Source organism: Melanerpes formicivorus, unplaced genomic scaffold, assembly GCF_026170545.1.
Source record: "Melanerpes formicivorus ecotype bairdi unplaced genomic scaffold, bMelFor1.0.p_v2 SCAF_76, whole genome shotgun sequence".
In the NCBI taxonomy this organism is placed as follows: Eukaryota; Metazoa; Chordata; class Aves; order Piciformes; family Picidae; genus Melanerpes; species Melanerpes formicivorus.
Window position 1 is genome coordinate 3206209 of NW_027142428.1, and position 26458 is coordinate 3232666.

The 26458-nt window shown below is 42.6% G+C and overlaps 1 protein-coding gene across 2 annotated transcripts in view; it reads right to left on the bottom strand.

Annotated features, from left to right (window-relative positions):
* Positions 1-26458, bottom strand: part of RYK (receptor like tyrosine kinase) — a 57449-nt gene that overhangs the window by 15394 nt on the left and 15597 nt on the right. The window contains exons 3-10 of one of the 2 annotated variants that reach the window (XM_068164073.1): positions 26314-26413; positions 24987-25121; positions 24208-24264; positions 22854-22998; positions 18936-19037; positions 16458-16591; positions 14875-14961; positions 868-937 (exon numbers count right to left, since the gene is read on the bottom strand). In XM_068164073.1, coding sequence (XP_068020174.1) covers positions 868-937; positions 14875-14961; positions 16458-16591; positions 18936-19037; positions 22854-22998; positions 24208-24264; positions 24987-25121; positions 26314-26413 — 830 coding nt within the window. The remainder of the gene's footprint in view (positions 1-867; positions 938-14874; positions 14962-16457; positions 16592-18935; positions 19038-22853; positions 22999-24207; positions 24265-24986; positions 25122-26313; positions 26414-26458) is intronic. The other variant, XM_068164074.1, reaches the window with a different exon arrangement.

Below are 26458 nucleotides of genomic sequence, written 5' to 3' on the forward strand. Positions count from 1 at the left end.
TAGCCTGGAGGAGACTCGGGGGTGACCTTATTGCTGTCTGCAACTACCTGACGGGGGGTTGTAGACAGGCAGAGGTTGGTCTCTTCTCCCAGGCAACCAGCACCAGAACAAGAGGACACAGTCTCAGGCTGTATCAGGGGAGGTTCAGGCTGGAGGTCAGGAGGAAGTTTTACACAGAGAGAGTGATTGCCCATTGGAATGGGCTGCCCGGGGAGGTGGTGGAGTCATCATTGCTGGAGGTGTTCAGGAGGAGACTTGACAGGGTGCTTGGTGCCATGGTTTAGTTGGTTGGGTGGTGTTGGATGATAGGTTGGACATGATGATCTTGAAGGTCTCTTCCAACCTGGTTTATTCTATTCTATTCTAGACAAGGCCTTCACTGTAATAACTCTCAGAAAACCAGCTTTTAAATGCACTGCAGGAGGAAATTCTGCTTGAACTATTTTCATTTCCTTCATGTTACCATTAAGAACAAAAAAAGATCAGTCTAGGAACTTCACAATAACTGTAGGTTTCTTAATTACTGGCAAGGGTGCAGTTAAGAAGGCATTTAAGGCCAGTTTCAGCCTTAAATCCAAGCTGCAAAACTATCACTAACTCAAGCTGTTTGGGGCATCAGTTTAAACACTGTAAGCCCTGAGCCCCAAAAGCACACCATTAGCCAATGGACAAATCCCATCAGCACTGTTACAATGCCAAGCTCTTTGTGCCCTTACAAAAAATAAAAACTTAATAAAAAATTCAACCATACAAAATGCTGCTGAATTCTGAAAACATTTTTTCCTTCCCACCCAGGGAGCTTTAGGCACGAGTAGTTTGAAGTTCACACAGATGCAGTTTTGCTTATAAACGTACAGCTCAGCTTACCTGTGATGAAGCCCTCTGAGTTTACAGCTTTCAGTCAGCATCATTGTCACCTGCACCTCTGAGGCTTGATCTAGTCAAAAAAAAAATAAGGATTAAGGCACCACAGATATAACTTTGAAATAAATGAACATATTAGTTAACATTTGATGCAGATTTGCAGGTCAGTTGAGGCCATTTGGGCACCAACAGAACTTGTTTGCCTGCTTTTTTAAAATAGAATTAAAAACCCCCAGAGGAGTATGACAAGTTCTAGGGCATATTTCTGCTTAAACAAATGGGGTGAAGCCAAAAAAGGAAGTAAAACACACTCCAGGTGCTGACAGACTACTTTTGACACTTCCTGACAGCTTCTGGGCAGGCATGAGCTGCCTGCACTAGGCAGTGCCAGTCACATCCTGCACACAAGGCTGGTGCTGCCGGAAGGGCAGCATGTTGTGTGTTTCCCAAAAGCACAGAAGTGGTCAGAGAACACATTGGCTGCTGAATTACCAACACAGGCTTCCACACATTACTACTTATTGATGGAAAGCATTTCGTACTAGATTTACTTATTCATTGCTGTCTTGCTCTCGCTAATCTTAGAAATGTTTGCAAAAAAAATCCCAAACACCAGAACAAATCCCCCAAAATATAATTGCTGCCAGCTACATTCAAGCACCTGTGATAACTCCAGTAACCCACAGCAACCAGAACATCTACCATGCAGAAGTCTGTCCTGTAACCCCCTCCCCATAAATACTTTTGCATTTCTTCAGGCTTTTTTAACTCTCTGAGGGCAAAAAGCAACAGGGAAGAAGCTCAACACGACGTAGATCAGAGCTCTCACAATCACCACCCTCCTCACATGTGGGTGCATGTTCTATCCCCTCTTTGTACTAGAGTTAGTACAGGTGTGCCTAAGCAGCAAGCTAGCACAGCAGAGAGCCCAGTAAAAGGCCACTCAGCTTTCCTGGCTGCATTAGGATGAATGTTACGTATTTACAGATGAGTCAAATCAACATGTCACTGCCCTGGGAGGAAAAACGGGAGGGAACTATTTTGCTCTTTTCCCTTCCTTGTGGTCTTACTTTCTTCCACATACCAGCTCTGATACTGAACTTTAACTCTGCTTAAGAGAACATTGCATTTGATGAAGTTAAGAGTGGTGAAAGTGGTCAGGGCAGATGAGCAAAAAGGCAGAAAAGGCAAGTATGAAGCCCACAGGGAGAATGTGTCCTTCCCCTCATGGCAGTGGCAAGCTAAATGGATAGGCTCTGTTAAACTGAGATTTAGCTTTCCAGAGCTGCTAGAAACGGAGACAGCTTCAGGCACAACAACACAGCTCCTGCCTAAGAAGGGCTGGTCAAAAGAGAAACTGCACAACTCACGAACCTGTGAGCCACAAAATGCTGGCTGGATTGAGAAGGTTCTCCTAAGTCAGGGAAAGGAATGCTACCCCTAAGGCGAACTGCTTCAAAGGCTGCTTCACCACCTTGGCTCATTAAAGATATAGATACTAAAAAAGGAGGAAGTCAGGAAAGGGAGGTTATCAGTGCAGATAAAGGGCCCAGCAAGAGGCACCTAACTCTGACTACACTTGGAAACCCCTAAGGCACATCCCTGCCTAGACCCTTTACAGGCTAGAAGAACCAAGACCACCAAAACACAGCACTCTAGACAAGTCCAAACACAGAGAGATGCCATTATATTAGTGACAATTATGGCTGCAGTAGATCATGGAATGCAGCAAAACAGCACATTTCCCTATATTTGATAACAAGTGTGCATAGAAGGAAGGTATGAACAGGCTCTTCCAGTGCTGAAGACATTTCAGTAGCGGCCAAGTAAAGCATCTACTTTGCACTCCAATACACAGAAGGCATGAGAAAGAGATGGTCCTATGGACTGTGCAGAAAGCAAGACCTCGCCCTTTACAACTCCCTGAAAGAAGGTGGGAGCCAAGTGAGTGTTGGTTTCCTCTCCCAATAGGATAGGATGAGAGGAAATGGCCTCAAGTTGCACCAGGGGAGGTTTAGATTAGATCTTAGGAGAAAATTCTTCCCTGAAAGGGTTCTCAAACTCCAGAATAGGCTGTTCAGGGGGTTGGTTGAATCGCCCTCCCTGTAAGTGTTTAAAGGACAAAGAGATGCGGTGCTGAGGGACATGTTTCAGCCTTGGTAGAGAATGGTTGGAGTTGATGATCTTAAAGGTCTTTTCAAGCCAAAATGACATCTAAAACACTTGGGTGCTATTAATACGCTATGTAGGAGAGACTTCAAGATGCTTGCAAACAAGTGAGAAAACCTACTACATTAAAATGAAGTTCCATAGACATGGCTGGCTGAATCACTTAGCTGATGTAAATGGCAAGCACTAAAAACAGAGGTGTAGAAGCACATTCAAGTTACAGGAATTGTCAGCATGCTGCTAGTACACAGCTTCAGCTTTAAATATATTACTAGAACTCAGAAGACCACACCTCTTCAACCAAGCATATGACGGAGGAAGGAGATTACTAGGTGTGAGTTTAAGATGATTAACTCACTCACACACCCTTTGGCCCTGTTTTTGCCTAACTGGTCTGCTCTTAATTACATGAGCCACCATGCAGTAATTTGAAGCTCTGAATCAGTGGAGAGCGTTCAACGTAGGTTTCTACATCTACAGAACGAGTTCATCTGGCTCAGACAACACTCTTCTGCTGAAGCCTTTCCCTTTCCATCAGGCAGGGTGTTTTTCCACAGGTCCCTGTTGGGTTTCATCGCTTTCTTTCAGCTCAGAAACACCCCACTGTGGGCCATGAGCACCCAAAATGACAATTGACTCCCATTCAAGTATATACGGAAATCTCAAGCTTATCTTGTGAACCAGTCCCAGCATCCGTATTGTGTTTTCTTATCAATATTATTTCCTTGTTTTCTGTACAGGGGGAAAAAGAAGAAAAACTTACACAACACCAACAAATTCAACACACTCAGAACAAACAATAGGCAGCACAAGGCTAACCTTCCTCTAGCTTAAACTGGTGCCAATTCAGAACCACCACACAATTTGATTCTTGCGGGTTTGTGCTAGAGATAATGCAAAACAGAACATAAATCACCACTTCTCTGGGTGATTCTAGTTCCAAAGGGGGTGAAAAAAAAACCAAACCAAAAATAATGCTCCTGCCAACAATCCCCACTGCAACCAGACTGCCTTTTAAGGGCATTTTATTCAGTTACATAACAGAAAGTGCATTTAAACCAACTGTCACATTTAGGAGATTTACAACCACTTTCAAGCATCCAGCACACAAGTTTGCATGGATTAGGAAGGCAATTTTGGTAGTAACACACTTCGTTGTGGAGGACCTAGTGAATCTGATCACCTGGCACTGAAAACCCTTAAAAGCAATCCAGAAAATCCACAGCATTTCTGGCTTTGATGTGAGAAGCAGGCAGTGCCAGAGCAAAGGCAGCAGCAGCTGTGACCCAGCAATTCCAGTGTGCTAAAATGTTTTCCCAAGGACATACTAAGGTGACTCCTACAGACTTTCTTTTCCGGCCTGGACCAAAGTGTAATCCTGCACAGAAACCATGTATCAGATCTCTAGGTATTACATGTAAGCACACACACAGAGAAGGGCATTTTAATTGCAGAACTGTTTGTGCAGCCACACAAAACGAGACCTGGGAAGTGATCTTGTCAAACACACAAGAATGCCCACAGGCTTTTGTGGCTCATTTCTTCTGTACCAGATCCATGAAGTCATTTGATATGACCACTGCCACACTTGCAGCTGAAGAGTGGGGGATGGAGGGAAAGCCTCCTACAGAGTCAGAAACCTCTTAAATTAGAATAGCAACCTGAAAGCCACAACAGAGGAAGCTGTCACTTCCCACATTAAAATCTGTGCTTCAGGAAACAGTCCTGAGTTTAAGTTGAACACCTGAGGGCAAGGGAACAAGGGCTTGTTGCACAACTTCTTCAAAGCCCTAAAAAGGCTAAACTTCCCTCCAAGACAGTCACACTATATTTGTGATAAAGAATACATCTGTGCTCAACAATTCATGGATTGCTGCCATCAGGCAGGATCATGAGGTATAGCCAGGTTAGTGCTTCTGCACCCTTGAAGAGCATCATCTGTTTTCACAAGGCTATCACTCACCAACAGCTGAGCAGCTGCACAGCACAGACTTCAGGGCACATGAGTTAGGAAAAAGATTGAATACTTAGGAGTAACTCTAGATATTCAGTTAGGACCAAAAAAGTCCAACTGTCCAAAAGTGCTTAAAACCAAGACTATTTATATATGGTATATATATGGCTTCCCAGTACCTGAAGAGGGCCTACAAGGAGGCTGAATGGGACTGTTTCCAAAGGCCTGTAGTGACAGGATGAGGGGCATTGGGTTGAAATTACAGAAGAGGAGATTTAGGATGGATGTTAGGAGGAAGTTCTTTACCATGGTGGTGGTGGAACACTGGAACAGGTTGCCCAGGGAGGTAGCTGAAGCCCCATCCTCAGAGATTCTCAAGGCCAGGCTCAACACTGCTCAGGGCAAGCCGATCTAATGGAGGATGTCCCTGCTCACAGCATGGGGGTTGGACTAGATGGCCTCTGGAGCTCCATTCCAACCTAAATCATTCTACAATACTATTTGAGATGGATGCAAATGCATTCCAGAGCTAGGAAGATGCTTTTAAAGCACTGCTTTTAACCTTACTGTGCCAAAAGCCTGGCTGTGAAAGTGTACCCCAAGGCACAGAGCAAGAACAAGCTAAGATTTCAAGCAGCTTTGATACGCCTACAAGTTTCTCTCATGGTATTAGGTTATTTGTATGTAGTGAGGCACAACAGGGCTCCTGGCACTGCTATTTTTATATAAAGCTAATCTCCACACCATTCTGGCATCTGTGATACATGCTGAGGCCCTTCCTGGTTTATGAGGAGAAAGGGCACTTAATTTTTACCAACTTCTCAAAGTTCATCTATAAAACTGCATTTTAAAAGCTTTGTTCATCATGGCTCATGTGAAGCACTGATGACACTCACACGAGAAAACATCTCCATGCTGTTTAGTCATGACACCAACACTGCAGCAATTTCCTTGCTCTGAAACTGTGCACTCCTGTCAACTGCAGAGCATACTACTTTATGCTCAAACCATAGCATATGGGAAGAGTCAATCCACACCTCAAATTACTTACTAAAGAAGAGAAGCAGCATTACCTGGATATTGCAGTGGGTTACACCATCAGTTGGATGGCTTTCAAGAACAACATTCTAAGTCAGACCTCCTAGATTCTTAAAACAGCAAAGCACAGCACTACAACTTAGAGACTTTAGATTATCAGCATGGTCACTGAAATCTGTTTCTTCAGGCAAAAGACAAAGCAGAGTCTTAAAAGAAATAAAACCAAAGGTTTCAAAATTGAAAGAAGTCATTCCAGAGACCATTCATGGACTGGAACAGACAACAATATCTTTCAGCATGCCTATCAGAAAGAGCTCCACAAACATTACACCCAGGAAGTCTAGGGTTTCTGATAAATATTGCTGTCAGGAAACACATTTGAAAAAGAAGATTAAAACAAAACAAAAACAAAACAAAAAGTTTTACCTGAAGCTCTTCTCACCTTTGGACCATTTGTTCCCAAGTAAACTTCCTTCTCTTTCCTAGTGCAACCTAACATTCCCCAGCAACGGGAGACTTACACAAGTCATTTTCTACATGGCTACCTGTTCTCACAACGCTTGTATTACACTTACTATCTTTCACACTTGCAGTCTTTACCAAATATACTGTGACACATTCTACAAAATCAAGTCATATGAGGGTGAAAAGCATACAGGCAGGCACAACAGTCAGACTGTGTCCAGAGGAAGCGAGAGTATAGTACTAGAACTGCCCTAAGTGTTCAGCCTCAGGTAAGACATGCTCCCAGTATCAACACAGCCTTTTTAATTACAGCTGCTTTGGCAGAGCAATTACGTCAAACTTCTCCTAGGGCAGAACTCAATCCAGTTCAAAGACAATACATGCCTGAATACTGCTTAACCCTTCTATACAAGTCTGGATTTTTCCAAAGAAACTCAACACTCCATGACTATGCTGAGTTCATGTCTGTTGTGCTTGACATTTTTAATGCTGCTAGGAGACACTTTCAGACTTTCCCTTCAATAGAAGGGTGAATTGCTTCATGAATGCAAGTAGTCATGATCCAATCTGGTTTTTCAGAGGTAGAAGGAAAAGCAGACACAAAAATGCTAACAGTTTAAAACTTCAAGAGGCCCTGATGATTAGTGGTAAGTTACCATGGAAGCCAGTAGCTCATCCAGTGGCTTTCTGCCAGCCACTGAATGAAAAACATCTTGCTTCAGTTTAGGTGTTCTAGTGCATGTTCAAGTCTAGCTAGCTACAGAGGCATTCAGTTAGAGGCACTGATGTGTGATAGCAGAGCCAATCTGCTGTACAAAGCAACCACACATTCTACAGAATTCAAATCTTCCACATGTTAACATGCACAGGACATACACAACTCAAAAGTGTTTACTACACAGTAATAATTCCAACAGAGCAGTGTATCTCCTCCAACCTTAGTACCAAGGCTATTTATATTCAATAACAGAATGGCTTCGGTTGGAAGGGACCTCAGGGATCATCTGCTCCAACCTCCCTGCCATGGGCAGTGGCACCTCTCAACTAGATTCAGCTCCTCAAGGCCTCAACAACCTGGTCTTGAATATCCCCCACAGGGAGGAGGCATCCACAACCTCCCTGGGCAGCCTGTTCCAGAGTCTCACCATCCTTATACTGAAGAACTTCTTCCTAAGATCTAGTCTAAACCTACTCTCCCTCAGCTTTAAACCATTCCCTCTTGTGCAATTGCTAGATGCCCTTATGAAAAGTTGCACTCCAGCCTTCCCATAGGATTCCATCAGGTATTGGAAGGTAGCTATAAGGTCTTCCCGGAGTCTTCTCTTCCCCAGGCTGAACAACCCCAGCACCCTCAGCCTATCCTCATAGCAGAGCTGTTCAATTCAAGTATCTTCCTTTACAAAGGCATTTAAGAATGTAACTCAGCCTAGAAGCAGTGTTTTGGTTTGGTGGGATTTTCTGGGGGGTTTTTGTTGTTGCTGTTGCTTGTGTGGTTGGTTTGGTCTTACTTTGTTTTCATTTCTTTGTTTTGGTCATAAACTTTCTTCTATAGAAACAGGATCTTGTACTCTGGTTTTGGCAGGCTAAATACTTTAACAATTAACTTAAATACAGTACACTTAAGGCACAAACTCAATTTTTTTTATATATATATTCATCAAGGCAGCACTTTTAAGAATTGACTGCCCAGACATGTGAAATCAATGCAATTTAAAAATGGCTGCTTGGGAACAACTGTGTATGCTCCATGTTGGGGTAGAATATATGCCTAACATGACCAAGAAACTCTTCAACATGGTTAACACAAGTCACCCAAGTATGCCTATTGCTGTCCCCTGCTTTGCATAGCTTACGTTCTCAGGATTTCTATTCCTACACCTCCTAACTCTGAGGAAGTCCTACAGGGTCACCACCTTGCATTAGCCTAGGTTGTAAGGAGGCCAAAGCAGACATCAGAAGTATGAAGGTGGTAACAGATCTGCACACTATGGACAGTTAAGTTCCACTTGGTTTAACATACACCATTTAACATGTAATTTGTTTCCTCTTATCTACAACTCAACACAAACTTGCCCTGCAACGTGCATGTTTTGACTCCTACTAGAAAAGTCTTGTGTACTACTACAAATACTCCACAGGCAGCTGCAGTCTTGAGACACAGCAGATAAATTCATGGTAGGGTCCTTCTCTAAGGCTTCCATTACAGCATCTTGATCCATACTGTCTATGTGGGTGCACTTTCAGATTCCATCTTAGATAAACAATGAATAAACATCTTTAAAAGTATCATGTTGGAGGTACCCAAGAAGGCTGAAAGAGTCCTTTAGTGACCTGTGATGATACAAACAAAAATCAAAGCTTTGTTACTAGAATGATTAAGTCCTAAAGAGTTAAAGTTCTCACTTAAACCATGACTTTGTTTTCTAATGGTTTTCTTGGGTGGTTTCTTTTCAAACACTCCTTCCTTGTACATAAGAAAAATGTTAAGTGGTTAGAACATGAAAATGGAAACAGTTAGGTTATCTTGAACAGCACAATCAGTTGTTTTGAACAAAAATGTACCTTGGCCAGAAGGTACTAAATGAGTCAGGGCTCCACATAACTCAGACTCGCTGTGTACGTTCCTGGAATAATACAATTCTGTTTGTTTTGCAAAGAGTTTTCTCCTTCACAGGAAAAGCACCATTAAACAGTATGTTCTTTAAATCAAAGGTGAAAATTATGTGTTTTCCTCCTCTTCTGATGTCAGGTGATCTAGAAGATTCACAAGAAAGTCTCTTCAATGCCATATAAAGGCAGAAAAGATCTATTAATCATTGGCATAAGATGCAATGCCAGCTTTGAGAAACACTTCCAATTTGAGAGCAATTGGAAACCTGCTGTTGGAAAGGGAAGTCTAGTGTCACAATCTCATGAAGCAGTTCCACTGTGCAGTAAAGCAAGAAACAAGTGCCGGCTGAACCTGTCATCTTTCTAAGAAAGAACTTATTCAGGTTGTATGGATCCATGGATTCCAATATCCCAAATACAGCATAGATAACCTCCTTCTCACTGGTAATGAGACATCTTCATGAATGTCCACTTAAAGAAAGAACAGAGGTGAATTGTCCACAGAAAAGTCTAATGTGAAAGAAGATAATACTTTCGTAACAACTAGCAAATAAACACACAGTGATGTAGGCTGCAAAGACAAGAAAACAACCAGATGTTCAACACTAAGGATTTACAGAAAGTAGGAACAAGTGACACCTTTTGCCCAGGGCATGTGATCTTTGTATTCCCGAAGTTATTAGAGCTCCTAGCTAACTGTACTTTTGTTTTAAGCTCTTCCCTTTAGCAGAGAGCACTGTCTCTAATGAAAAACTCAGGCACATCCAGACACACTCGAAATCATTAGATGATACAGCATTAAAAAACCCCATTATAAATCAAATTAATGAATTTCATGAACATGCAGGTAGGAGCTTTGTCACTACCCAGGGCATGTTACAACTTCTCTCTGGAGTGCACTACAGTTAGGTGAAAGAGAATCCTCTTCTAAGAGATGTGGAATCAACTTCTGGCACTCAAGAGTTTGAAGGTAGAATTCACCCCCATCTTTCACAAAGATGTGGCACTGAGATTTCAAGAGAATTGTCTCCAACTTCTCAGTCACATCAAGAGCTAGGGAGCAAGTAATCAATGAAGCAGTTGAAAGGTAATTTCAATGACTTGATGAATGGTTCAGATGAAAGACACCAGACAATACCCTGCAGTGCAGGAGAAACTAGTTAAATAATGCTAAACAAGTGAACTTCAATCTATTTGCCTCCTGCACTGATGTTGCTTTATTAGGATCCAACTTGGCCTTTGAGAGCCTGACCTAATAGGTCAATCCCAGCTTGAGAAAACAGAGACTACAATACATTCCTGGAAATTAGTCTCCCACATTTTCTCAATGGTCTCTTCACTTGGTGAGTTTCTCATCTAGTGAGAGATGTGCCTGCCCATGGCAAGGGGGCTGGACTAGAGGGTCTTTAAAGGTTCCTTCCAACCCTAATGATTAAAATTCTACGATTCTACCATGAAATTCTGCTTTGTGCACAAGTCTGCTGACAATATTTACCATGTCCAGGTGTGCTCCTTTCAAAGGGTTTCTTCTATTGGCAATTCCAGATTTAAAGCCAGAGCAACTACCCTAAGGTCAAAACAGCCAATGTAATGTCTTAAGCTTTTGAGCTCTGGTGAGAAGAGAAAGATGATTTTTCTCTCAAGAAGGTTACTCCTCCTCACAGCACCTGCTACAAGAGTTTCAGCTCACATTTTCCCAAAGATCTGAAACACCTCACCCCATGATTTTCTGTCATTCAGGACACCACTAGACTTTCTCTTTTTTTGGCAATTTCAGAATGCACCACTGGGAAAACCAAGACAATTCTGGAGCAGACTGTAGTTCTTTTGTTTGGATAACATAGCTACACAAAATACATTTGCCTTGTTTCTTCTCCATAACCCTCAGGCTCCTTTCTTGCCTTCAGCAACAAAGATCATAGAATGGTTCAGGTTGGAAGAGACATCTGAAGGACAGCTAGTCCAACCCCCTCTGCAGTAAGCAGGGACATCCTCCACTAGATTAGGTTGCCCAGAGCCCCGTTGAGCTTCACCTTGAACATCTCCAGGGATGGGGCCACAATCACCTCCCTGGGCAACCTCTTCCAGTATTCCATCACCCTCATGGTAAAGAGCTTGTTTCTAACATCCAGCCTAAATCTGCTTTCCTCTAGTCTGAAGTCACTGCCCCTCCACAGTCCCTCCACAGCCTTCTTGTAGGCCCCTTTCAGATACTGGAAGGTTGCTATCAGGTCTCCCCAGACTTTCTAATCTCCAGGCTGAACAACTCAAGCTCCCTCAGTGTGTCTTCATAGCAGAGGTGCTCCAAACCCTGATCATTTTCATGGCCCTCATCTAAGTCCATGTCCTTCTTGTATAGAGGGTTCCAGAGTTGGACATGGTACTCCAGATGAGGTCTCACCAAGGCAGAGTAAAGTGGCAGAACCACCCCTCTCTATCTGCTTGCCACACGTCTTTTGATGAAGCCCAGAATGTGATTGGCCTTCTGGGCTGCAAGCACACACTGTATGCTCATGTCCAGCTTCTCCTCCTGCAGGCAGGTTGTAGACAGGTGGGGTCTGGTCTCTTCTCCCACGCAACCAGCACCAGATTAAGAGGACAGAGTCTCAAGCTGCACCAGGGGAGGTTCAGACCAGATGTTAGGAAGAAATTCTTCATAGAGAGAATGATTGCCCATTGGGAGGTGGTGGAGTCACCATCTCAGGAGGTGTTTAGGAGGAGACTTGATAGGGTGCTTGGTTTAGTTGATATGGTGGTGTTGGATGATGGGTTGGGCAAGATGATCTTGAAGGTCTCTTCCAACCTGGTTTATTCTATTCTATTCCTCCATCAGCAGTTTAATAGCTCTCATACTCATCATGCTTCTGTAGTCCTGCCCGACTCCTGTGTTTGTGCCAAAACAAGAGTGTCTGTGTGTGGTTACAGAATGAACAAGATCAAGCAAAAAGCCTGGTTAAGAGAGAATTTTTGCAGTTTTGTTTTTTTTGGGGGTGTTTTAACCCAAGCAGATCAAATTCCCAACCTATTACATGACCCAGCTGTACACACAGCAATGACAGCCAGGGTAGGAAGACGAAGCACTGCAAATGAAGCACTGCAAGGACAAATAGGGATGTTTATACTTATTTTCCTAGCAACGTTCTGCTGGCCAAGCCAGTGTTACTTCACAGGCTAGTATCAGCAAAATCTATTATAAACATCATCCATATAGATCCTTTTTGAAGCCGAGAAGCTCTCCACAGACAATAATTATGTGAATATCATTACTCCCTTAGGGCCATGCTCCAGTTCACCACAGCCAGCAAATATTTCCATGTAAAGGGAAGGGCTAGAGGAATCAAGATGCACACCATGTCAAAGATACAGACCATTGTGAGGGAGAAATGCAGCTCCTAGAGTTGACTGGAAGCCTCATTTTGGTAAAGCTTAGCTAAGTGGTGATGGGAGGCTCCTAAAATAAGATCTGTTCTAATACATGTCGTCTTGTCAGTGCTATAAAAAGCAAGCACACTTGAAGAGTGCTGTGCAGCTGTCAAACTGCCCTCTCTCAACAATTTTGAGGCTCACAAGAACTGCAGCATTTGTTGATTCTGAATCAGGGCAGAGAACCACCAAGTAATGCAGCAAAGGAGACCATAGATGAAGGTAACATTGGTGAGTGATACACTACCTAACTGGTGATGACTGCCTCGAACACAGAGGAGCACCAGGCTCACAGGATATGGGATAAGTCTTTTGGAAACTGTGTCAAGTAAAAGCAAAACAACAGTCAATTGTTTGGCAGGGAGGAGCAACAGAAGGAGACAGATTTCAGGAAAATCCACCAAAACACTAGAATGAAATACACTTTTGTTGTTAAAAAAAAAAGTTACACAGAACATTCCTTTACTTCTTTTTAGAAGTGACTGCAAGAAAAGACTTGCCTTTAACAGTTTTCTCATATGCTTTTGTTAAGGCTATGACAGCTTCAGCAGGCACAGCTCCAGCTGTCACCATCATGCTAAATGCTAGCTACCAACATATTCCAAAGGGGCAACATACCTCTTTTGAGAAGTCCTCTCTGCCTCAACAGGGAGGAAAAGTGCTACAGAATGAAAGTCTACTGCCTCAGAGGCACTCCTGAAAAAATAATGGAAGCATCTTGTGACTACAAGATTAAGAGAGACTACTGCCCCTCTGAACCTGGGAATGCCCACGTGGACATTTAAGAGAAAAGAGCAGGAAAAGTGAGAGCAGCAAAGTTTTGCTGTTCACCCCCAAGTCCCATCAGCTGCAACACAAACAGTTGGTCCAGGACATAGTTATGGCTCTGATGGCTGACTCGGTGCTCAGGCAGATTTACTGACAGATTCCCTTCCTGTTGGCCACAAAGCAATTGGTACCATCCTACCTTACAGTTCAGCCACACCAAGATGTTCAGGAGGTAAGGATTTTTTGAGAGGAAAGGAGGCTAATTTCACATTGCTTATGTTGATGACTCACAGCTGGTACTCTTACCAAGACAAGCACAGGGGAAGGGATATACATAAAATGATTTTCATATACACTTACCTTGGTTTTCAAGTCTACCTGTCACAATTTAAATCACTTCAACAACATGCTTACTGGGATCTTACTAATGTCTATAAATATCTGAGGAATGGGTGTCAAGATGAAGGTGCCAGGCTCTTTTTGGTGGTGCCCAGTGACAGGACAGGGAACAAGAAGTCTAAGCTAGAACATGGACATTCCACCTCAACACATGCTCATAAAAGGTTTATAAGCTGCATTGCATTTGCCTTTTCTAGCAATTTTTATAGGAAAAGGCTGTGACTGGAATCAACAATGACATGTTAGGGGGGGAAAAATAAAAACACATTTTTACTTAGAATCATAGAATGGCTTAGGTTGAAAGGGACATTAGAGATCATAGAATAATAGAATCAACCAGGTTGGAAAAGACCTCAGAGATCATCATGTCCAACCTATTACCTAACACTTCATGACTAACTAAACCATGGCTTCAAGTGTCATGTCCAATCCTTCTTTGAACACCTTCAGGGATGGTGACTCCACCACCTCCCTGGGCAGCCCATTCCAATGGAAATCACTCTTTCCATGAAGAAAGATCATCTACTTCAACCTCTCTGCCATGAGCAGTGACACCTCTCAACTAGACTCAGTTGTTCAAGGCCTCATCCAACCTGGCCTTGAACACCCCTGGGGAGAAGGCATCCACAACCTCCCTGGGCAGCCTATTCCAGAGTCTCACCACCCCCATACTCTCCCTCAGTTTAAAACCATTCCCCCTTATCCTGTCCCTGGACACCCTTATGGAAAGTCCCTTTCCATACCTTACTGTAGAATCCTTCAGGTATTAGAAGGCAGCTATAACGTTTTATCTTCTCCAGGCTGAACACCCCAGCTCCCTCAACCTATCCTCATAGCAGAGGTGCTCCTGCCCTTGGGGTCATATTTGTGGCCCTCCTCTGGACTCACCCCAACAGCTGTGTCTCCTTCTTATGATGCACACACCAGGACTGGATGCAGTACTTGAGGTGGGGTCTTATAAGCTAAACTATTCAAGATGCAATACCTGAAGGCACTGGTGGAAAATATTCTTCCACATAAGATCCTCATTCTCTCGGGCTAAGAGCAGCATTCAAATTGCCTTTGCTTTTCAAACATTAGCCATTTGCTCATAGCAGGTAGGAGGGATTTATTTTTCCAGACAGCTTTGACACACTCAGCATTCCAACAAGTGGACACAAAGCCTCTCCTTTCTGTGAGCATACCTTTAACAGTTTTGACAAACACTTGTTTCTCTTTACTGGGGTCTTTCTCTTCTATCAGAATCCCATGGAAAATGCGCCCAAACGTGCCTGTGAAAAGAACACACAATCAGTATTATGTGGCTAAAGTACACTGGTATCATTAAGAGAACTTAATATCTACTAAGAAAACACTACCCTCAAAGATATCAGCCATGCAGAAAGTTAGGAAGAACAGCAGTTAAAGCATAAGGCCTAAACGCCCCATCAAGTCAACAATACAGAACACCAGCACCCCTCCACTATGAGGTGGATTCAAAACTGTATGTAGTAAATGCTGGAAGTTTTAGACAACTAAAACATACAGGCACAAGCATGAGAGTGAACTAATGACAGCAGCAACATCAACTGAGTATGGGTTTGTTTGTGGCAGGTCACTCTCTTTCAGCCACCTGCACTAACAACTCCAGCTCTGACTTTTTCTCATCCAAGCAATCTGGAATTCTCCAGTCAAAATATTTCTCACAGAGATGAATTTCTGTATTCTAGGCCTCTGACTACTTAGATTTTTGACAGACTCAGATAGTAGTTGGAGGTCAAAACCCAAGATCCCAGTATTAACTGGGTCCACATGGCACTTTCCTGCTGTTGAAGCCACATCTACAAGAGGAGTGCAGCTCTGTCACTCGGTGCTAAACATCTGAAGTGTAGCTGGGACAGAGTCACTTCTAGACACTTAACATCACAGCTACAGGCAACAGACAGCACAGAGGAACACAAAGGAAGCTTTTTGCAGACCAGACACTGGAGTGGAGCACAAAGCCATCTCCTTGGACATTTAGCAGAGCACATTAAGTGGGGAGTGTTAGCATTTGCAGAGAGTAATGCAAAGCATTTCACAGTTCTGCCTCCAAGGGATGAGTGTCTCAGACCTCTAGCTTTGGAAAGTTTGATTTCTCATGATGCTCAGGGAACACATACTTGAAGTTGCAGCAGCAAAGATTAATGATAAAACCCCCAAAATAGTTAAGCCTATTTCCCAAATTCAGTATCAACAAGAACCAATTAACACTGTATGAAAGCTTCCAAAATAAGCATTAAATAGGACAAATGAATCCCAAATGCTCTGCATTTTGCATATCAGAGCAAACATTGCATCTGCTAATTAGATTTCCAAATCAGAAGCTAGCATGTTTCAGAGGACCAGGTTAGACAACTGAGGTTTTTTGTGGGCTTTTTGTTGTGATTTTTTTGGGGTCGTTAAGAGCAGCTCTCCTCCAGTAACCTCAGTTACTTTGCCACTTACAGTCCCACCTGATTATTATTGCTAAGCCATCTAACCCTTTCCTTTATTGAAAGGATTAGTCTAAGACAGACAAGCTAAATGATGTCCCAAGCACAGTCACTCTCCCATTCTAATGAATTGTGGAAACTGCTTTCCCTACACTACCATCCCCATATACACCCCAAATGCAAACATCATTCATTATTCTCCTCCTATGAATAGGAGAAACACCATCCATGGTTAACTGCAGAAAAATCCAGCTAGAAATACAGAAATAAATACACAATGTTGTAGCCAGCAAGGGTCTGAGTCCCATAAATACCTTCTTGGAGCACATCTTTTAGAGTTATCCTCTCCCTGGAGATGGCTATGTCCTTGACTTTAGCTTTTGCTTCCATTAGAGTGACGCTTTTAAGATCATTCTTCTCTATCCGTAACGTGGGATAACCTGAGGAGCCAGCAGAGCCAAACCAACCAATATAAATACCCTTATAATAAGAACACAAGCACATTGCTTCACCTCAGCACCACCTACAGGTACAAAAACTGGTGACAGCATGTACTTGAAAAATTAGGTATTCATCTTTAAAGAACTATAGTACTGAACAATGAATGACACAAGAGAAGTCATGTGAATAAAATAATCTGCAGGGGAAACAATAATCAAAGCATCCCAGAGGAATAAAGAGATTGGGTCTCACTGTGAACACCACTAACCCAAACTCCTCACATGCTGAAGCTGATGAACATGACCCTACATTTCCCTGACAACAAGGAAATAAAGAGCACAGGCAGAGGCTGGCAGAATCCATGCTGGAGTGAGAGAGATGCCTTACCTCAGCAGAATACAATCAAAACTACCAGTGCCCTCTTCTGGCACTTCTAGACCTCTCAATACTCAAAACAACTGCAGTCAGAAAGGACTGAATATTTTTACCCAAGTTCATGAATTTATGGATTTGTAATCTTGGGAATCACTTTAGCAATTGTTTTTAATTTAAAAATAACTGACAAAAGTTAACATGACCGTGGGAGGATTAAGAATGTTCTGTTTAGTTTGTGCATGCAACCATTTTTCTTCCATGTTGACTGTTTCCTATGCTACCAGGGATGTTCCAAAATGGGTAAGAGATATTCTGAAACAAGGTGGACTGGCCACAGCAACCACATGCCATTTTGGCAGGCTCAGTAATGAGTTTCCAGGGGTCATATTCAAATTAACCAGTGTCACTTAAGAGGGCCAACCTAAAAACCTGAGATTGCCAGGACACATCAACAGCACAACATTATCTGGGATGAGAGATGGAAAAATAAGAAGGTTGGGGAGTGACTCTGGGTAGCAAGAAGCAAAACTAGTTCAGGAGTCAGCTGCATGCTGAGCTCTCTCCCAAAATTTGTGGAAAGGAATTTTTTATTCATTAATTTTAACATTAATGCTTCCACTAAAGGAATTTTCAAGCAGCTCTTTGCAAGAGAATTATGAACTCAGATGACAAGAGATCCTCTGTTGGCCTCCCCCCCCCCCCCCCCTCCCCCCCCGAGAAATACAGTAGAAACTAGAATCACAGACTCAATCATTTCACTTGGAAAAGATCTTTAAGATCATTGAGTCTAACCATTATCCAGCACTATCAAGTCTGATGCTAAACCATGGCCCTCAGCACCACATCTCTACATCCTCTAAACACCTTCAGGAATGGGGATTCAATCACCTGCCTGGGCAGCCTGTTCCAGGGGAGAGCCCTTTCACTGAAGAATATTCTTCTAATATCCAACCTAAACCTCTTCTGGTGCAAGGAGGCCGTTTCCTCTCATCCTATCACTTGTTAGCAGGGGGAAAAGACCAACACCCACCTTGTTCCAATCTCCTTTCAGATAGTTGTAGAAAGAAGAAAGCCAAAATTTTCCCCAAAGTTACCAGTTCAGTCTTAGATGAACACATGCTTCCACATGGGAGGAGGGAAAAAGGAAAAGGCAGTAGTACACTGAACAGTAACATTTCTGCAGTGCTCCTTCATGAATTGGAATGCTCAGTAGCACTACTAAGTCTTTTCCAACCTAAATGATTCTATGTTTTATGGAGCATTATGGAAGAGAGGGAAAAAAATTGACAGGAGATGAAAACAGGTTAGGAAAAGGTTAGGAGTGTCAGAGTACTATTTCAGCTTGGCAGTTTCTTGGAGTGCTTGAACTGCTAAATGGGGCTCACAAGAAGACTGAAGAGGTACTGTTTACAAAGGCTTATAGTGATAGGATGAAGGACAATGGTTTGAAAGTAGGGAAGAGGAGATTTAGACTGGATTTTAGGAACAAGTCTTTTACCATGAGGGTAGTGGAACACTGGAACAGCTTGCCCAGAGAGGTAGTTGAGGTCCCATCCTTGGAGATATTCAAGGTCAGGCTCAACAACACTCTGAGCAACCTGATCTAGTGGAGGATGTCCCTGCTTACTGCAGGGGGGTTAGACTACATGACCTCCAAAGGTCCCTGACAACTCAGTGCATGCTGTGATGTCAATGCATTATGCAGTTATCTTCCCAGTGCTAAGAAAAAATATGCTTCACAGACCAGGCAAAACAGTATCATGCTCAGATGATGACTCCTGGACCCCAATACCTAAGGAGGTCTCAGTCTTGTCTGTGGCATGGCTGGACAAAATCACACACACACACAACAGAGCCAGGAGATTATTTGTGCTCTTCTGCTTCACACTGAGTTGGTATAAACTCTATCTCCAAACACTCCATCTGTGTCCAAGAAGGTCTGTTGCTGCAAGGGTCTGTAATTAGATTAACACTTACTGGTTACTGGCGTTGCATTGTTTGGTGTGTCAGCTCTCAAGTACTGCGTTGTCTGTGTGGAAGGCTGGGATAAACCTTGTGAGCTACTGCTGTCACTAATGCTGTTTTAAAACAAAAAAGGACATAAACATGACTACTCACCACTGCAATACATTCAAAATTAACTTACCAAAGTTAAACCTGGCAGATTTTCAGGCTAGACTTTGAAAGAATGGCATTTTTAAAGTCTCTCACACACCAAACTATTTCAGGTAACTCAAAAATCTTAGCACTTCTGTCCTTTAAGAGTGAACAACTTCCTCCTAATTGTTTTGCAGAATCTGCTCTATTTTCCAGTCCTTTTTCCCCACTTTTGAAAAAAAAAAAAACCAAGGACACAAAACATTTATTGCAAGAACCACCTTGAGGTACCAGAAACACCATGGCTATTATATTCCACAGAAGGCATGTGTGCATTTGTTCCATGGTACCAACCCCCCTTGAGAATCCCCAAAGACTACATGGGTTTGAAAACAGAAGCCTGGCCCAAACAGAGAGGCACTCCTACCACTCTGCAAAGCTTAACTTAGCATTTTCAGCTGCAGCGACCTCTTCTTGCTTGCTCTGGCCATGCAAGCTGCTAGCTCATTCTGCTGCCTGTTCCTGTACTACAGCACATGGAAAAGAGATTGCCTAGTTATGTGTAGCAAACTGTTGTTTGCCCTGTATCAGCCTCATCTCTTTTATAGGCCAAACTGCCCAACCTTACTTGGTCAGTCCATATTGATATTTGTTGCCTCTTTCAGAAGCAGCTAAAACATACTCTGACATATCTTCTTCAGGTAGAACAACTATATAGCTGCATATAGTATTCAAGAGCCAAGCAAATGACAGACTAAATCACAGCAGGATGGCTTTCTCTCCTACAAAAAGCTGTAGTTATAATAGCCTAAGAAGAGGTGAGAAAGTTGCAGGCAAACAGTACCTCTTACTAGCTCAGGTGGCAGAGCCAGAGAAGCTTTTTTTGATCTCCCTCCCAAACACACACAAACATCCCCTCCTTTTATGAAACTTAAAATCTTCTCCACTTCAGCTGGCTGTACTGGGAGAGCAAAGAAGATACTATTTTTGGCTACAAGCCTCTGCATTACCAAATAATCAACATGCCATTTGCCTCTTGGGCTGCTGTTGAGCACTGACCAAGCAGCACTAGGCATTCTCGTACGATTTTTAGACATGTTTGGTGATGCCCTCGAGGACCACTTTGAGCTTTAAAGCAAGGCTTCCTCTAAAAGCCCAAGAAGTCAATGCTTCCCCATTATACTATAATCACAGATACACCTGCTGAAGCTTTCCTTTAAAACAAAACCTACTAATTCTCACAACACAAGCATCAGGCTTACCGATTTACAGCTGGCCTCAATCTCTCTTGGGAAGCATTTTTACACCATTCCCACATTCACTATCTCTCAGTTGTAGGGCTCCAGTGTAGATTTTAAAAGAAGGTTAACAGCCACAACTGGTGGTCTAGCTATTCCACTTCAACTTTCTTTACAGTTTTTGAATTTATTTTCTCTGATGCTGGCAACTGCTTATTGTTTCTTTCAACTGCTCACGTTTTTGCATCTACAAGCTCACTCAACACGAGTGCTGCCCAAAGCATCCCAGCATGGCCACTGCATTGAACATGGATGCAGAACTTGCATTTTGCTTTCCTGCTACAGCTGGAACCTTCTTTTGTAACTTGATCACTTATTAGCCCTGCAGATTTCTTTGGCTGGCTTCCTGCTGCAGGCAAGTTTGAAAAAGAAGTTAGTCTTTTATGCTCAGTGCAAGTTTGAAAAAATAGCTTTTTTTGCTGGCTTTATACTGGTTTTTAGGTTTACCTTGCTCATGTTTATGAGCTCTCTGAGTTTTCTCACTTGTATACCATGTCAGCTTTGCAAAAGAGATCTTCTTGCTCTTAATAACCTCCATTATCCTGCTGTTCAACTATGCCAATTTTCTTTGGCACTCTTTCAAGTGCCTTCTATAGAAAGTATGCAACCATTTGCTCGGAGTTTTTGATATGAAGATCTTAAAGAGTCTATGTGCAGCCTTGTAAACTCAGCTGCCTGGATTTAGCTTCCATCTAAGAGCTGCCCTCCTTTTTATTTAGTTCTGGGTTGGGTGAGGGGTTGTTAGTTTGTTGGTTTCTGCTGGTGGCTTGGTTTTTTTTAATTAAGCACAAGAGCAGTGGTTTTTTTCAGTCTGTTCTCCAGGAAGACACTAACCCCAACAACATCATCATCTTCACTTGAGAACACCTTTGCAGGAACATTTTGGGGGTGTTATTCAAAACCAAATCAAAAGTTGTTTCTTCTCTCAGGAGTTTCTTTGCTAGTTGCTGCATCAAGCAACCAGTGCTCATTGTAATGCCAGTGCATAACACCAATGTTAAATCACAGCACACTGAACTGCTTACTCAAGCAAGCACTGAAAGATCATCTTGCAATCTCTTTGCTGGCTCCTATGTATGCTGTCCATTCTCAAAACAAAACTCCACAGATCCCAGTTCTCAGTCACATTTTGCCTTTGCTACACTTTTACCACAACATTAGTGGACCACAGCTCTTACCCAACAGCCCAATCAGGGTTTGGTCAGCAACTTTGTGATTAAAAAACAAGTCACCACACAGGTCCCTGAACAACTAAACCCCACTACCTTCACAAGCTCTCCAGAAATTTTCAGAAGGCCATATGCTGATTTTCAGCACATTCTTTAATAGCTACAAACCACAGAGTATTAATATTAGATGAATTTTTAGCATGTGTGTCCACAGAAATCAAGCACCATGGAGTGGATGAAAGGACATTTATCATGCTGCTAGATGGCCTCTCAAATCCTCATAGATGACACTAAGAGCACATTCTATAAACATAATGGTTTCCCTTTGGAATTAAGGCAAGTTGCACATCCTTTAACAGCTTCTATTGATTAAAAGACAAATAAGCACAAATAACTTGAGGAAAGCTGACAAGTCATTTGGTTAGTCAGATCTCAAGAAACCATTACTACTTACTACACTGACACCCTCTAAAAACAAGTGGTCTGGGAACACCAGAGGAGTACATAGCAGAAAGAAAAAGAGAATGAAACATATGAGTGGAGAGGAAAATGAAAAGGCAGAACTATGCTGAGAGGCTGCAGGTAGGTACAGAAACAGTTCAAGACATCCTTTTGGCATGGATGACCCACAGGCATGACTGTTTTCCAAAGTATTCCATTTCAAAACTGGCTGCTTCTGAACAGTTGCATCTGATGCAACTGTACAGCCTCAGTCCACCTGCTTTTTCAGCCTCCTTTCCGCCTCTGCCTTTAATCCTCACTCAGCTGACCATATTGCCCTTGGGTTCGCATTCCAAGTCCTTTTTGCACACATGTGCCAATTTGATTTTTCTGGATTGAAAACACATCTGGGAGAGAGCCACACTTTCAGCTTTATATCAGCTGTAACCCCCAGACTTTACCCTAAAGCCAAAGTGAACGCCAGTAAATCAATCTAAACAGAGAAAAATGACATACAATCCCCTGTAGATGTTGTTAAGAAACCTAAGTATTTTCAGTGCACCCAGCTATCTCTCACATTTTCCTTCAATCCTGACAACTGCTGTACATACAGTCCTGCCCATAATTCCCCACTGTATGTCCTCCACACAACTATTCTGACAAAAGCCCAGTCACAATCCTCCCACCCCACGAACAGTAGAGCACCTGCAACTGATGCCTTTCTGCAGTGTAGCAGATCCCACAACTCTACCCAGGTAATAAATTGCTACAGCTTGACATCAAGAACAGAAATGGCAAGCTACTAGAGAAAGCTCATTTTGAGATCAGAACTCCCACAAACCTGAGTAAGTGCACCCCACAAATGCACTTGAAAAGCTTACACACGTACCTGTCATCCAGCTCTATCCTCTTCATGCTGTGTAGATGCAAGACAGCCAGTATTATTGCTACCAGGAATATGACAGCACAGCACACCCCCACGCTGATATAGAACACGCGGGTAGAAGTGGTGGGAGCTGTGTTTACAGGATCGACTGAAACAAAAGGGGGAAAAGTTAATGAACCTCTCTCAAAAGTAAAAAAAATTAAAAACAACCCCCAAATGAAAAACAAACCCTCAAACCACCTCGCCAACAAAGAACATTTCTTAAGCTCCCAGCAGACTGACATGTTAGGAGGACAGAAGTACTGTCCCCTAGGCTCTCCCCTGGTGCCCTGCCACTCAGGTGTGCATGTGAAGGGTGCAGGAGCCAGAAAATTTGCTCCACTGCTTTCCAAAAGCATTATGGCAAAAATGTTTACATTTTGAGTACTACAGAAGCCAAGCACAGTCAGTGATATTTTCAGCTAGAAGAGAAGTGAATCAGGCCACAAGGATGATGAGAAGGCTGGAGCACCACTCCTAGGAGGCTCTGTCCAGCCTGATCTAGTGTGGGGTGTCCCTGTCCATGGCAGGGGGGTTGGAACTAGATGATCCGTGTGGTCCCTTCCAACCCTGAATGAAACTATGAAACTATGAGGGCAGACTGAAAGAGTTGGGGCAGTTCAGCCTGGAAAAGAGAAGGCTCCGAGGTGACCTAATTGTGGCCTTCCAGTATCTGAAGGGGGCCTACAAGAAGGCTGGGGAAGGACTTCTCAGGATATCAGGTACTGATAGAACTTGGGGGAATGGAATGAAGCTGGAGGTGGGGAGATTCAGGCTGGATGTGAGAAAGAAGTTCTCCACCGTGAGAGTGGTGAAGACCTGGAATGGGTTGTCCAGGGAGGTGGTTGAGGCCCCATCCCTGGAGGTGTTTAAGAGCAGGCTGGCTGAGGCTCTGTCCAGCCTGATCTAGTGTGGGGTGTCCCTGCCCATGGCAGGGGGGTTGGAACTAGATGATCCTTGTGGTCCCTTCCAACCCTGACTGATACTATGAATAAAATAAACTAGCTCATCCTATTCATTTAGTACTGACAAATTAGGCCCAGACAAGTCTTAAAGTCAACAAAATAGATCAGAGTCACATACAGAAGCCAGAGCCCCTAAGATGTGATTTAAAAAAGGCATTAGGAAACTTGGAAGAGGTTTTTTTCCACTTCACTTGCATACATATTCCCAGTTAAAAGAATTACAAACAAACCCCACTAAGAGCCTAAGTGTAGTACAGACTGCCTTGGGAGTGTTTTCACAGGGAAAAGCTGTGGAAACAACAAGTTTTTCCTTTTTCACATCCAAAGTAAGTTGTATACTCTGATTTACTTACAGATAGCCTTGCTACTGTTTTTATCAGATGCTGGAGATTTTACTTCTGGTTCATGCTCTAAACAGATTAAGAGAAAACCATTAAGTTTGGTATACATTTATAATTGTAGACCTTCACAGGAATTTAATTGCCTCATTCATGGAAAAACAGATCTGTTTTTCCAAAGAGGTGAGCCAGGGGAAGTTTAGACTCAAGGTGAGGAGAAAGTTCTTCACAGAGAGAGTCATTAGGCATTGGAATGGGCTGCCTAGGGAGGTGGTGGAGTCACCATCCCTGGAGGTGTTCAAGAGGGGATTGGACATGGCACTTGGTGCCATGGTCTAGTAGTCATGAGGTCCTGGGTGACACGTTGGATTTGATGATCTTTGAGGTCTTTTCCAAACTTATTGAATGACTTCAGGAACAGAGCTAGCTCTAGATTTTCACTTTAAATACCTAACCACAATTTCTAGATTTTTTTGAGCAATACTTAGAACAATTTGAACAGAGTGCTGCAGATTCGAGGAAACTAGCCTCTTCCTTCCAAGCACAACAGAGAGAATGCTCCTTGCTATGTATATAATAAGGTCAGTCAATGTAGCAGAGCACTTGGGGAATTCATTACTCAGCCTCTGCTTTTACCAAGTCCCCATTCATCTCTGGAAGGCAAAATGTCACCTGGTTTCTTCTTACCCTCTCCAACATTCACTCCCAGGAACTGTTACTCACATCCCATTCCCTTTTTCCTACCACTCTTCAACACTAAAAGCTTTTTCATATGTAAAACTGGAGTGTCTTACTTCTGTAGCACATTTTCCTTCGTTTGAAATTTAAAACTGTGATGTTTTTTGATAAACTTATTGTCAAGTTGAGCTGCATTAGTATTGTGATCTCAGAGTCGAGTCTGCCAGTGCAGGAGAGTTCAACACGAAACACTGCAAACAGACAACAAAAGCAGCATTACAATGGAGTCCAAGCACATTTCAGACATTGTGGTGAAGGCACATTTAAATTATAAGGTTCTTCTAAAATTATGTTTATAATGTACACCTCTAAAGAATGTGCTATTAAGAAATGCTGTTTTCATACCTTGCCACTTCAGACAACTAGTTAAGGAGCAAAGGATTTATTTAGATCTATGACACAGGCTTATTTAAAATCTATGTGAGTTGTTTATTACAGCTTTGCAGATTCCTAAAATTCTCTTTGTGGATAAGTGACCATGAACTATCCATTAGCCCTGGAGTTAAAGTGCTGTCCCAAGAGAAACCTCCATTAGCACAGAATACCAGAAAACTGAGTCTTCCTCATTGCTTTGTCAAATGCTATGACAGTACAATTTTTTTGCAGCCATGAAGTTGAAATGCTTTTGTCTCCACAAATCTGACTGGAATCCAAGCTTAAACTAAAACATCATTTACTTTCTAGCTTATATACCTGTACAATTTATTGTAACAAGTTGAATTCCTCAGTGTCTGCTTCTACACAAAAAAGAAGTAGGCAACCAAAACCTCACTATGTTATTTTATAGTCCCTTAAGGGTCTAACAGAGCACAAGACAGTGAGGAATCCTACTCCAGCAAGCATGAATGATGATCACTTGCACATCTGAAACCAATGCAGTTGTTTCTAGTATAAATTCTATGAGGAGCTAGTATATATTCAAAATGGCTTTCTCAGTTTTAAACTTGCCATAAACTTTTTAATGCATTCAACAAGTCCCACACATCTTGAAATGTCACCTCTACAGGCTAGGGAAATGAATGGATTTTTAAAGCCATGCAATTGTTTATCATCATCTTTGGTGAAAGAGAACAAGAACCTTGTGGGTGTACATATACATTGAAAAAAGTGTTACCTTCCCAGGAAAAATCTATATCCTCCACTAAACAAAGGGAAGAAAGTATTACTCTCAGGCTAATACTCTCAATCTAGAATACCCATTTAGCAATGTCATAACTGTTGCAGAAGACCTGCAAACATAAGATGTTGAATAGAAGGAAATTATGCTCTTATGCAACCCTACATACATTTGGAAGGGGGGGCGGGGAAGAACAGAAAAGAACCACTAGAAAGTATTATTAGCATCAGCACTACCTGGGCACTTCTAGAGGGTAGGAAGTTTACCTGAAAGGGTCCGAGGAACTTCTCCTTGTAAAGAAATGTTGGCCTGGGGGACAGCCATAGCCAGGGGATTATCTACCTGAAATCCCAGTTTATACTCAACCTGTAACAACAGTTGAGAGAGAGAAAACAGGTAAGAAATTTCTGC